This window comes from Synchiropus splendidus, chromosome 13 (genome assembly GCF_027744825.2).
Source record: "Synchiropus splendidus isolate RoL2022-P1 chromosome 13, RoL_Sspl_1.0, whole genome shotgun sequence".
Classification (NCBI taxonomy): Eukaryota; Metazoa; Chordata; class Actinopteri; order Syngnathiformes; family Callionymidae; genus Synchiropus; species Synchiropus splendidus.
In genome coordinates, this window is record NC_071346.1 from 744,817 (window position 1) to 758,724 (window position 13,908).

Sequence of the window (13,908 nt, forward strand, 5' to 3'; positions counted from 1 at the left end):
GTGGCAGGTCTAGACGTCCCACTCTCAGTCGTGGCTTGGAGTGTTGTTTTTCACTGGGCCGGTCCAAACCAGCGTCAGAGCACTGGCCCGGCTCAAGGCCTGGAGTGACCAGAGAGTTTGAGAGTTCCCTTCCTCTGCTGCTCTGGTGCTGGTGCTCAGGACTGCAGACTTTCATGGCATCATTGTGGCATGAAGGTCATGTTCCTGCGTCCAGTGTTGACCCTCAGCGAACATGGCTGCTCTTCTGTATCAGCTGATCCACTGAGGCAACTGTGCTGTGAACTGGGGAGGAGGAGCCTAGAGCCAGTGAGGCGTCTGAGCGTGGCTTCAGTTCCTCTGCCCTGAAACATGACCTCGCCACCCTGATCCTTGGATCTAGCGCCTCCATCTGCTGGCTCTTCCACAGACGCCTGTCTCGTCCTGCGCAGCGCGGTCCGCTGTCAGGTCTGTGGCGTCCCACACGTTTGCTGAGGAGACAGACGAGTGAGTTTGACTCGGAGCTCCAGCAGTGGCAGCCTGGCTCTTCAGTGGTCTGCCTGACGTGTCACACTCCACCGAGTCGCAGCAAGACCAACAGCAGTGGCTGAGAAAAGGTGACGTGTGGCGTCAGGGCCTCTGCCGGCAGCTGGGCGTGAGCGCGGCTCACTCGCTGAAGCGGCGGCAGACGGTCTGAGGTTCAGCCACGTGGTTCTCAAACAAGATGTCGTCCAGAATAAGCTTCACTCACGGCTGAAATTCCACGGAGCTGACGGTCCTGGCGTCTCTGGGAGCGGCGCGGTGATGGATCGCCTCATTGTTAGGCACCGGCAGCTCCAGAGGCAGCGCTGAATACAAAGCTCCGTCCAGCCAGATGGATCACCAGCTTCCTGAGAACCGGTCCCATCCATGAGCCCGAGTGTCCTGTTCCAGAGTCATGTTTCTGTGTCGCTCTTTCGCCTCTTCTGTCGCAGCCCGAGCATCTTCAGCTTCAGCATCAAGCAGTTCACAGCCATGAAGAAGTGAAGCACTTTCTCAGTGGCAGGTCCGGAGGTGTGTGTGGGGTGGGTCACCGTGGGATTGACGCTTGGATCTGAGGCACCGGGGCCCCAGGTGCCAGGAGTTACTGCACCTCACACCAGACTTTTAGTTTGTTTGCGTCAGCTGCAATGGTTTCTTGAGTTGTTACAGAGCTGCAGCACAGGGAGGTTTGGCAGCCGCCATGACAATCCTTGCTCTTGCCTTCAGCCTGGTGGCGCTGTGATGCTGTGGCCCGTGGGCGGGACTTGACTCCGTTTCATCATTCTCATTGTTTGTTTGTGGGACGTGTGAAGGAAGGCCATCTCTCTTCCACTTCCCCTCTCCACTTCTCTTCTTCTCCTCCTCCTCTCCACTTCTCTGCTTCTCCTCCACCTCTCTTCCTCTCCATCTCTCTTTCTCTCCTCCACCTCTTCAACTCTCCACTTCTCTGCTTCTCCTTCTCCTCTCCACCTCTCTTCCTCTCCATCTCTCTTTCTCTCCTCCACCTCTTCAACTCTCCACTTCTCTGCTTCTCCTCCACCTCTCTTCCTCTCCATCTCTCTTTCTCTCCTCCACCTCTTCAACTCTCCACTTCTCTGCTTCTCCTCCACCTCTCTTCTTCTCCATCTCTCTTTCTCTCCTCCACCTCTTCAACTCTCCACTTCTCTGCTTCTCCTCCTCCTCTCCACCTCTCTTCCTCTCCTCCTCTCCACCTCGCGGCTCCTAGCTTCAGCTTTATGAGCTCTTTTCTTATTTCCGCCAGCTGATAACTCACGCAGCACCACGTGTCCATCAAGCAAAGGTGCTTCCACAATTCCCCGCACGAGTCCCGGCACCTCCGGAGCAGCTGTTGCCTAGCAACCCCACACACATATATCTAGAGATGGTTTGCCGGTGAATCCTCTCTGACAGTGAGGTGAGCTGCGTCGTTCTGCAGCTGATGTGTTGCACAGCAAAACTGCACTAGAGATACAGTTTTGTGAGACGAGAGAGTCATTTGGGATCAATTCATTCAGTTTTCTACACGGCACCATCGAGGAGAGCGAGCCGGTCGTGTGCGGGAGCGGACAATATTTTATGCTGACTCATTCAAAGTTGAATCACAGAGTGACTGACACAGTGTTCGTACTATTATTCAGTTACAGCCTCATAATGTATGTGAGCGTCACGTCTGCAGAGAGAGAAAACAAGATGAAAACAGGAGAAAATATAGCAGTGGCCGCGGGTGAAGACGTTTTAGAGACAATAATACTGAGTGGTTCTGCCCATCATCAAAGTGTGTTGTTAAATGATAGATGATGTCAGTCATCTAAAGCCATCTGGAGCAAAGTAGCTGCTTCCTGCCGTGTGAGCTGGCGGGAGTATTCTCGTCTGTATAAGGTGGGAACAGCCTTTCACGTCACTGAAGCAGCTGCAGCAGCTGTGGAGCACCACACAGCCAGAGGTGCGAGTCGCCCCGGCGGAGGGGCTTCGTACCTTCAGCTCCTGTTCATGCACTTGTTTATGAGCCGTGTTGTAGCAGAGCGCGCTCGAGTCGTGTGGATGAACGTTGTGCTGTGGAAGTGAGACCTGGCCCTCACTCTGCTCTGGTGTGCTGGTTGGTTGGAGGACATGCTGTTAGCATTGCAGGGGGCTAGCAGTGTCGCTAACCTGCGCGGGTCGTGTTGTGTGAGCATGTTAGGGTGGGAGCTCCTGCTGCAGATGCTCTTCACCGATGAGCCAGACCTGTTCAGAGTCACCTCACGTCGACTGACTCGGCAGCTCTTCATGTCATTCACCCGCTGTCTGCCTGACCATCCCACGCCTCTGAGGCCAGGGGAAAAAATCTATAACTGCATTAAAGTGTCAAATATGGCTGGAGGTCTGGAGCACATGTGTGTCCATCTCAGATCTCATAGTGTTCTCACTGATGGTTCCCTGCTCTGGTGCAGCGTCGCTTGGATCAACGTGGCTACGACCCTCCCCGCGGCTCCTGCGGCAGAAACTGTGGCGTCTGATGTGGTGTGGTCGGTCGGTTGGGAGGGAGGGGGCGTGGCCTCTCTCCACCTTGTCTGTAGTCTTTTGGACTGCCACATTGTTGGAGAGAGAACCACTTCTGCGACTGCCTGCGATGAGGCTCTCACCAGAGCTGAGGGTTTCCAGGAGCGACTCTTGGTTTGGTCCTGCCAGCGTGTCACATGACAGCGTGTCAGGGTTGACAGGCAGCTGCTAACTTCAGTGACGTCCAACTGGAAAGTCCTTGTCCCAAACCGTGTGGGCGGCTGGTGGGTGTGATCTGACCCTCAGACTGGATCCACTCCGCTGCTCCTGCCTGGGAGGGAAGTGGGCAGCAAGATGGCGGCGTTGCTCAGGAGCGCCTGTTCTCCGTTGATACGCCGCTGCTCCCGTCCGTGCGTCAGGGCCGAGTCAGACATGACGCTTGGTGCAGGTGGCAGGCGGGTCACGATCACACCTGTGGTTAACTCTGTATCCTGGTCTCCTCCCTGCACTGGCTGAGCTGCATACTGATGCCAGGTGGCGCTTCCATTTAGAGGAAGGCCACAAGACGTCTCCCTCCACTAGAGAAGCTGCCAGTCTGAGCTCCGACACCGAATGTTGGGGCTGCTGCTGCTGCTCTCTCTCCTGCATCCGTCCACTCGCCTCCGCTCACTCAGGTCTTCCCTCACCGTTTTCCATCCTCTGGAAGTGATGTTTTCAGTTTGAGTGACGGCGCGGTTCAGAGGGAGAGGTGAGCGTCTCCTCTGGAATGGATGTTGACGTCTCGCGCAGAAGCAACAGTTTATGGCTGCTGCTTCACGACTGCCATTAAGAACCTGTCCATTCCTGCTCATCGACCCGTTGCAACAAAAGGGTTCCATTCAGGGAACTAGCTGCGGCAGCAGTGGAAGGTTGCTGGCAGCGATCATCCAGAACAAGTGAAACCAGTGATGATGGCTGAGATCCACTCTGCTTCTTACAGACTTACAGAAGTTACTGCTGGAGACAGACAACATTTGAAGAGTTTGCTTTCCTCCACTGCAGACCAGGTCTCCACAGACAAGTGTGTGTACAGGCTGGAGGTCAAAGGTCAGGCGGGCTGGAGGGGAGCGAGCGTGCGGTGCAGTAAAGGCGAGCACAGGAAGGAAGGGGTGGCTGTGTGTGTTCACATAGCAGCTGATGTATTTCACGGAAACAATCCTTCAGATGAGAGTCACAAGCTTGAGCTTTGACTCCACTGCTGCTGTGGAATGAAGGAGCAGCTTCCCCCTGGGGCCTGAAGCCGGATGTTTTCGCCGCCTCAGCCTCCTCTCCGGAGCCAAGGGTGAAAGTGGAAGCCCTGCAGATGATGATGCAGAGACCTGCCCTGCGATGCTCAGTCTCATATGTGACTACACCTCAACTCACTGCCAAGTCTTGGTACAAACACTCCTATCACTCCCACGGTCCATAGTGTGCTGCAACAACGGAAGCTCACTGCTCAGATCTCTGTGTGACGACAGCCCTGTGAGAGCATGTGGAGGGAAACCTGTTCAAGTCCCATGAGAAGGTTCCTGTGTGCTGGCATGTGGAGGGCGCCCTCTTGTGGGCCAATCTCGCCACAGTCATCAGGACGCACTGCCAAAGTGGAGCGCATCCAACTTTGTGGCGACGTCTGCCAGGGTTAACTGGGGTTCATTCAAGGTCTCATCACGGCGCTGCCAATGGCTGCCTCATCCGTCTGCTTCAGTGAGCCTCAGGTCCACAGCGGTCAGAGCCGGTGCTGAGGGCGTGGGCCTCCCTCCAGAGAGCAGCATCATGATCGCGCCCGCCTCTCAGGGAGAGACGGAGCAACATCCTGGTGATGGTCCAGCTCTGACGTGACATTACGCCTCATTAGGAGCCGCCTCTCTCTTCAGTCCTTAATGGAGATGAGAGTGATTGTCAGAAGTATTCAGGATCTCCTTTATGTTCTTGGTGACCTTTCATCCCGCCGAGCCGGTGATGAGCAGATAATTGCTGCCACTGTTGGCTTTGTTGTTGGAGCCAGTGAAGCTCTGCGCTCGTTCTAATGAGGCCTCGGGTCGGGAGGGTGTGTGTGTGTGTGTGGGGGAGCATCTTCCTCCATTTCAACAGAGCGGATGAACGTGTTGTGTCCAAGGCTGATGGTTTCCTCTGCCTGCTGATCCATTGGCTCCGGAGCTGCAGCACACGGAGCTGCAGGGACTTGATAAACCTGGCTGCTGAATCAGCACCTCGGACAGCTCCCCCGACAGACAGGGCTGTTGAGCAGCAGGTCCGGTCACACGGCGACAGCCCTGGAAGGTGATGACATCACTCCTTGCTGGCCGTAACGTCTGCCACAGCCTGAAGTCATCGCCTGAGAGCGCTGCTGTTTTCAAGGCGCCTAACACGTGTGCTGCGGCGCTGCAGCCGGGTGTGTGCGGTCACACATGCGCTTGCACCCTGCAGCTGACCGGGTCCACACGCTGAGCCTGGTGAGCTGCTGCACCAGATTGAGACTCACAGAGCATGAACCAACCTTCAGAAGAGTGGATGCCTGTGTTGGTCAAGCCTGGTGAGCATGAGCTCCGAGACTCAGTGAAGGATCCGCTTCCATCTTCTGGCCTGGAGCATCATGAGAGGCGGCACGCCCCGCCCCGCGTGACCTCGGCACATGACCATCGTTGGCTGAAACTGCTGACGAGGAGTGACTCCGGGCGCACCAGGGTCTCGGCCTCCATTCCGTGTTTATGGCCCCCGTGAGCTTCAGCAATCGGTTACGAGCTCCTTCATTGACGTGCGTCCGAGGAAAGTGTCAACCTTTCCGCCCAGCGTCAGGAGCAGCCCAGTCAGCAGTAACTGCTGCAGTCAGGAGGCTTCCAGCACGACTGCCATGGGCCCGTGTCGTGACTGAACCTGGGTCTGAGGGTCGGAGAGCCTGTGTGAGCAGATGGTCGGGCGGCAGATCCTGCAGCGCCAGAGCTGCAGATGCATGTTCACTCATCCATCACCAGCGTTTGAAATGAGAATAAAGGTTTCCTGCTTTGAATAGCGAGGACGGCGGTGGTGAGGCTGTAATGAGCACGAGTTCACGCCGGGTGTGGAGGATCTGCTGGCTGCTGAGGTGCTGCAGAAGATAGTGAGGACGGCTCCCCTCCTGATGCCCCCAGTGGAGGAGATGCCTCAGCTCCATCACAGGAGCTGTGAGATGCCGGCTGCTTCGTGGCTCCGCCCACCTGGGGTGGTGACCACTGCAGGGCTTGGAGCTGATCCCGCTACGGTGTCATGTTCTCACCCAAGATCTCAGAGAGCAGCAGGTGAGGGGCGCTTCACTGTCATGGCCGACACAGAGACACAGCTCCGCCTCCTGACAGCACAGCGACAGGCCAGACTCTCAGCACTGACCACAGCGCAGTGGAGACAGCTGAGACGGGAGCGGGCTCCAGGGCCAGCCTCACAAGACTCCAGCCACCAGCTCTGATGATGGAGCGCTGTGTCCCTCTCATACACACACGCCATCACCGACCTGGTCTCACGCGCAGCGTTCACCATGTGGAGGTGAGATTATGAAACTCCGCCCCCTGACTGAACACGCGTCCAGTGAACGGCGACACAAATATGTTGGATTTGCTTTTCATCTCCGGAGCTTGTTGATATTTTTAGACGTGCAGCCACTATTTTTATCCTGTTTGATCCGCAGCAGGCGCCAGCTGCTGAGACCATGTCAGTTGAAGTAGAAGACAGGAGAGGCGTGGCATGCTGCATGGTTGAGCTGCCAGGTCTCTGAACAGGAATGAAGCTGGTGCAGCACTGAGGAGCCTTGGACAATGTGATGAGGAAGCACGTCCACTACCGAGAGAAGAGTCAAGTGATCCATGTCAGTCCGCTGAGCCGCCTCTTGAGGCCCTCACGCTGTTGTTCAGTGAGTCTGCACTCATTCCTCAGGGACCAAACTTGAGTTCCGCCTGAAAAGCCGCCACCCTGATTTGCCGGTTGATTTAGCTCCCAACGTCAACACACAAACTACTGCTTGGATAATGGTTATACTCTGGACCGGCCACAACTCAGGCTGACGGCGAGCGCTGTGACGCCGTCGTGCATCACCAGAGCTGAGGCTCCGAGGCAGAACAACATTCGAGTCAGCTGGGAGGAGCTTTCAGAAGACAAAAGTCATTGACACAGGATAGTGTCCTCACTGGCTCGTGTGTGAACATGAGAGAGAAGCCGGTCCATGGCTGATGTCTCAGTAGATGTTCAGCAGAGATGTACAGGCAACTCCATGTGCCTGAGAGGAAAGGCTCTGTCGACTCGGCAGCACAGAACCACCTGAGGATCTCAGGCTCATTTTCAAGCCGAGGAAACGGGACTGGACTGTTTTTAATGTGGGGCTCGACAGGAAGAGCAGGGTCAGAGAGGACGCAGAGGTTCGGGGCAGCTGGGGGAGTGTGGGCAGGGGAAGTCCTCCAGCCTGACTGGTCTCCACCCTCAGGTGACGTGTGACAGTCCACAGCGAGCCCCAGCCCACCTCATCTGATGCTTTGATGGTGACGCAGCGGCGACTGAAGTGGCACGTTAGCCCTCCATCACGACATGCTCAGACTCATGATGAGGAGAAAGAGAAGCAGGTGTTTTCCAAGCATCACTGCTGCATTTGCTGCAGACTGTGTCCCCCCGACCGAGGGAGTTCCAGAGCGAGTATCCTGCTGTCCACCTGCATCAGCGTCGGGATGGAGCCGGGCTCACAGGCGCTCAGGAGTCTGAGCAGCAGAGGAGTTCCCTCAGCCCTGATCATCCCCTCCATCGCAGCAGAGAGGTGTCAGTCGCGCAGACGCGTCGGCCACACGCGCGGGAGCTGGGCTCCACCTCCATGTATCAGTGGAGATCTACTTCATCACTGAGAGAAAAGCATTTCATCCGCTGGCTCCACCTCACTTTCCTCCCGCCTGTGGAGAGAGTGAGTAGTGGGCAACAGATTCCTTCCAGCAGGAGGCAAGTCCACACAGCAGAAACGCTTCTGGGCTGAAGGAGGAGTGACTCTGGGTGGCAACACACCAAAATCTGGAGCGGAGGAGGGGGGGAAGGTCTGAGCAACAGGGGGGAGACGCTGAGGGACCGAAGCCGTCGCTCGCACTTATCACCTCCATTTATCTGCGGATGAAGGAGCAGCGACGCTAGCGCCGGATGCTTTGGCTTCGAGGATTGATTCAGCTGTTTTTCTTGCTTATGTAAATCAGTGCTGCCTTCCCCGAGGAGAACTCTTTGTTTGTGTCTTCATGGTGAAGTCTGTGAGAGCGTGAGCTGCACCGTGGCTCTGACTCTGGAGACTGACATTTCAGAGACGGACCAGGATCCAGTGGTGACTATGGTCCCGACCATCCCGGCGGAGTCCATCCACCTGGCGTCTCGGGGCGACTCTCAGATGAGCCGACCTCCCGCGCCGGGCTCCACCAAGCGCTCGTGGACCCAGTACACGGTCAACTTTGTGAAGAGGACCAAAGTTCATGGGCTGAAGTTCATCTTCTGTCCAGAGAAGGACAGGCCCCAGCGGGTCATCTGGGTCATGGCCTTCCTGCTCTGCCTCAGTCTCCTCTTCACCTGGTCGTGGAACCGGATCTTCTACCTGATGTCCCACCCGGTGGTGACCAAGATCTACATGGTGTGGGCTCACAACATGTCCTTCCCGGCCGTCACCTTCTGCAACAAGAACGTGTTCCGGGTGTCCAACCTGACCAGGGAGGACCTGTACCACAGCGGCTACTGGATGGACCTGATGTACGCCAACCACACGCTGATGGAGAGGAGCCTGGCCATCCTGCGCGACAGCCCCAAGCAGAGCCTCCTCCGCCTGCTGGACTTCAGCAACTACACCCGGCCGCCCGGCTACCGCACCAACACCACGGAGATGATGGCTCGCCTGGGCCACCGGCTGGAGGACATGCTGCTGGAGTGCAAGTTCCGTGGAGAAGCCTGCACCTACAGGAACTTCAGCACCGTATGTACGGGGGGGCGGAGGGGTGCATGAATAATTCAGCGAGCCGCCGGCTGCTCTGTTCCGTGGTGTGGATGCTGAAAAGACGCTCCTCGTCCTGTCGACCAGAGATTCATCCCCGAGCCTCTGGTGACAGCAGATCAATGTCGTCATTCATCCCAGCTCCGCCTTTGGTCCGTGGATGGATTTGGACCAGAAGCGCTGGAAAATGCATCTGCAGCAAATTTGCTCGCTGATGATGTCGATGACTTGGCAGCACCAGTAAAACAGAGAGGATGATCTGTACTGACTTCAGCATCAGATCGATGGGTCGCTAACCTCCGCCATGTTTCACCGCCGCGTCTCCGTTTGGTCGTGTTCCGCTTCTTTGTTTCCTTTGTATTTTCCATCGAAATTCCATCCATCCTGGACGTGTGTGTCCTCACAGGCACAGATTCATGTGCTCCGCTCAGTTCTCTCCGCATCTGCTTCACCGTCTCCCAGACTTTCCTCCTCATGTGTCATGGCTGAAGTAAGCCAGGCGATGTGGCCCTGGTTGGCAGTCGACGATTAGCTGTTGAACCCTCACTTCTGCAGCGTGTGATCATGTGACGGTTGCTGTTTGATGTCTGGGAGACCAGTTGGTGGACTTGGTCATGAGGAGCGCGAGGTTTAGCTGTCCAGAGTGGGTGAGCATTTAAACCAGACACTGGAATGGTTTGGAGCTCCACACAGACACGTTGGTTTTTTTTGTTATTTGACATCCAACAAAAGCTTCTGCTTCTGTCAAAACAGCAGGAGGATGTGAAGCTCCTTATGTGGTCACGGTTCGATGCCTCTCCTCTCTGGAGGCGCTGTCAGAATCCCCTCCACTGCTGCGATGGTGAAATATCACACACACTTCCTCTCAGCCCGGAGTCCTTTCACTTGGTGGCCAGCGATGTTTTCAGGAGCCCAACGTCTTTGGGTGTTTCCTATCTGAATGGAAATGGCGTCAGGTTTTATGGAAGTGGTAGATCTTCTGTGAAGATGATGGCTGAGTTACTGCCAGACCCGGGGTGCCACCTTGTGTCTCACTTTCTCGCTGCCAGCGCTGCTGCAGCGGTGGATCGTCTGCAGCGTCAGTGCTCTTCCTTCACACAGTCCATGTCCATCGCGTCCTGTGTAGATCCCTGGATCCCAGTGGACTATATGCAGATGAAGTCTGGTGGATGAAGATGGTTTCCTGATAAGTTGTTCCTTCTGCAGACTGAGAGGCTGGAATCTCTGTGTCTGATTCCTCTCAACAGGAAGGATGTTTCCCTCTGCTGCCTTCACTTTCCAAAGACATGAGCCGCCTTCATTTACCAAACCATCAACCTCATTCTCAGTTTTCTGCCACTGAGCCCATGGTTTTCTTGCTCATGGTCCGGAACTCTCGCCACCGAACATCTCATCTGCTGCTCTCTGTCATGAAGACGAAGATGAAGACGAAGTTGAAAAGGAGGATGAAGATGAAGAGGAAGATGATGAGGAAGAGGAAGGGGAAGATGAAGAGGACGAGGAAGCTGAAACAAAGCACCTGTGTCATGACCGCTCTCCTGGCTGACCATCAGAGGCCGGGTGGCTGTGGCCCCTCCCACTGGAGGCTCCACCCCCTGCTCACCTGGTCAGCAGAGTGGAGTGTGGTTGGTGTTGTGCGGCGAGTGAAGCATGAATAATAGATGGAGACAGGCTGCTTCACAGCAGGAGCGTGCAGGTGTGCTGCTGCCGGCGCAGGAGGCGGCGTGTTGTTGGTCCACTGCAGCGTTTGTGTCTGAGGGATTTACACGCAGGAGCAGCCTGGTCTCTGGCTCTGTCGCCCTGAATCTGACTGGGCTGTTGAGGCATGACCAACTCACATTTACTGCTCTACAGAAAGACTCTGGCTCCGCCCCTGGGCCTTCCGTCCACCAGCATGAACCTCTCTCCCTGCTGACCCAGCTGCCCCGTCCAGACGTCCTGTCTCTTGGCTCAGCTCAGCTTCTGTCCTGGTTCTCTGCTTCCTCTGCTCACCAGTCAACACAGACACGTTTTCACCTTCAAGTCACCTTCTGATCTGCTTCTGCACATTTAGTTACTCCAGTCTTGCCTCATCTGAGAGAGCAGGCTTTCGATCGCCGCTTTTCTTTGGTGGTTTTGGACCAAGTTAAGACTTGTGTCTGGTGACTGGAGAAGCCAAGTTTGGCTTCCTGACTCCTGTAAGTGTCATGGATCGTCGTGTATCTGACTCTGTGACCCTCAGCAGCAGCAGCAGCCACATGCTGCTCAGTCGGTCACTTAACAAAGGAGGTGTTCCCTCTCTCAGATGCGGCGGCGGCAGCAGAATCGACCTCCGGGGCAGAGACAAAGCCTCCTCCGCATGTCACTCGTGAGCCACCCAGCACCTTCTGCCGAGCCCTCGGTCCAGTGACGGTCCACGTCTCTGTCAGCTGTTGGCTCTGGCCGTGGCCCTGGATCAAAGCTGGGCTGCAGACCATCAGTGCACCGGGCTGACGACGCGCGTGACCCCGCTGCTTCTGTGCCATCTGCACTGCTTGCTTTCACACCGCTTCCTCCTCTTCTCCCGACAGATTTACACCCGCTACGGCAAGTGCTACACCTTCAACTCGGGCCTGGACGGCAACCCGCTGCTCACCACCCTGAAGGGCGGCACCGGCAACGGCCTGGAGATCATGCTGGACATCCAGCAGGACGAGTACCTGCCGGTGTGGGGGGAGACAGGTGAGAGCCGCCGCCACCTCTGCAGAGACTCTGGACCTCACAGAGCCAGCCACACTTGCAGACTGTGACCCCCCTCTCCCCCCGCCTGTTGTCACATGTCTGCCGTGCTGTATCCACAGATGAGACGTCCTACGAAGCCGGGATCAAGGTTCAGATCCACAGCCAGGACGAGCCGCCCTTCATTGACCAGCTGGGCTTCGGAGTGGCTCCTGGTTTTCAGACTTTCGTGTCTTGTCAGCAGCAACTGGTACTTCAGGATTCAGCTCCTCCGTCGTGTGTGTTGCTTGGTTCCGACCCGCCTGCAGCAACATGTGATGCTCAGAAACGCAGCTCTCTCCGAGGCTCAGGCGCCGTCGGACGGAGAGAGGTCCGCAGTGAGGCGGCCGCCTCTGAAGAGCTGCTCTCCACCAACCTGACGTGTCTTCAAGGTTGAGGCTCCAGATAAAATCTCTGCGTTCTGGAGCGTTGCTGTGTTGCCATGGCGACAAATTGTGTCTTTTGTCGGCACAAGAAAAGCCTGGCGACAAAAGAGAGACGTCTCTCCGCCTCTGTGAAGAGCAAAGAGAGGAGCTCTGCTTCACCACGCTTTTATTTCCTGACTTCATCGGCATGAAGGAGTGAGTCCGAGCAGGGGGTTCAGCCCCGGACACCACAGTCGGCCGCGTGTGTGTGTGTGTGTGTGTGTGTGAGTGTGCCACTGAATCCACTGCTGTGATCGCAGTACACATCTGCAGTACTACTACTCTCACAGCGCCTGCTATTGCAAAGACTGTACAGCTCTCGCTTCAGTTACTGCTCCCTCTACTGCTGAAATACTACACCTGCCAGGCCCATGCCAACAGGGTGTGCTACTTCAGTGACTACAACAATAACTGCTCTCACCACCAGTACTGCAGTAACTGTACTGCAAAAAATGATATGTAAAACTGACTTACAACTCGAACCTGACAACTCGAACTTGACAAGTCCAACCTGAGAAGTTGAACCTGACAACTCAAACTTGACAACTCGAACCTAACACTCGAACCTGACAACTCGAACTTCACAAGTCCAACCTGACAAGTGGAACCTGACACTCGTTCCTGTCCAGCCAGTGCTGTACTGCCTCAGAGGTTTGTACTTGTACCATGTGTGATGTATCTCCTGCATCTGCATGAATTACTGTCACAGCGATATCCTACTGCATCAGCAGCGTTAGATGCCTCTCTTCTGCCACGTAGACTTCAGGTGGCCCCACTCTTGTGGTAAACTCCATGGTAAATACTTCAAGTCCCAGTAATAACTGGAAGCCACTTCAACTAGTACTGTGAGTACTTCCGCTTCCATCTAGGTCTCCATGGGCCCCAGTCTTGTCTTGTCTTGACTGCATGCTACAAGTGTGCAGTGTTGTTCGGTGCTGCTCCCCGACCTTCCCGTGGAGGGGACTGCCACCTGTCTGTGTGTGCGACCGGTGTGAGGACAGGTGAGACGTCCAATGAGGCCGGCATCAAGGTGCAGCTTCACGCTCAGTCCGAGCCTCCCTTCCTCCCGCAGCTGGGCTTCGGGGCGGCCCCCGGCTCCCAGACCTTTGTGTCCACGCAGGAGCAGAGGGTAGAGTTTGTCCGCCGGGCCTGCTGCATGCTGGACCACGTCTGTGTGGCTGTGCTGGTCGGAGGAGGCCCCCGCTCTGCCTGCCATCGGTGATCCGCCTCCGCCAAGACTGCTGACGCGGCAAAACGCTGAGGAGCCTGGCAAAAGTCTCGGTGAGATTCTTGGCGCAGGTACGCGCTCGCTGCTCATCTGTGTTCATCTTTATTAGCGCTGAGTCAGCGTTATTACCCAGCGCTGGCGATCCAACGCAGCAGAGAGTGGAGCTCTTCTTCCTGAAGAAACAAGGGGCTCGGAGTTTCCCTGGTTCGGCCACACACGCCTGCCCTCAGGATGGAGGTTCAGGCCACCCATGGTCCTGTGGTGCCCTCAGACTTCACTCTGCCGGAGCCCAAGTCCTCGGCCTCTCCTCCAGGACTTGCTGTCTCAGCAGTTTCTGCAGCCCGTGGTCCTCATGAGCTGGTCCAAGTCTTCACTGACCCTGTGTTGAACAGGCTCCTGTTGAACAGCGCTCACTGAAGCTACTCTGGACCTTCTGACCAGCTTGTTCTCAGTGGAGCTGCTGGTGTCCTTGGACTGACCTGTCTGTCTGTGTGTGTGTGTGTGTGTGTGGTTCTGGTGGCCTCTGGTCTCGGGGTGCTGCGTCCCACTGTTTC

The 13,908-nt window shown here is 56.1% G+C and overlaps 1 protein-coding gene across 6 annotated transcripts in view; it reads left to right on the forward strand.

Annotated features, from left to right (window-relative positions):
• The window catches only part of asic1c (acid-sensing (proton-gated) ion channel 1c), a 47,967-nt gene that overhangs the window by 26,724 nt on the left and 7,335 nt on the right, over positions 1-13,908 (forward strand). For 5 of the 6 annotated variants that reach the window (XR_008416463.1, XM_053884349.1, XM_053884350.1 and 2 more), the window contains exons 1-3: positions 8,070-8,947; positions 11,515-11,665; positions 11,785-11,912. Coding sequence is in view for 5 of the 6 variants with exons in the window: in XM_053884349.1 (XP_053740324.1) it covers positions 8,318-8,947; positions 11,515-11,665; positions 11,785-11,912 (909 nt within the window). In the remaining variant the exon portion in view is untranslated. Of the gene's footprint in view, positions 1-8,069; positions 8,948-11,514; positions 11,666-11,784; positions 11,913-13,908 lie in introns of those variants that run through there. The other variant, XM_053884353.1, reaches the window with a different exon arrangement.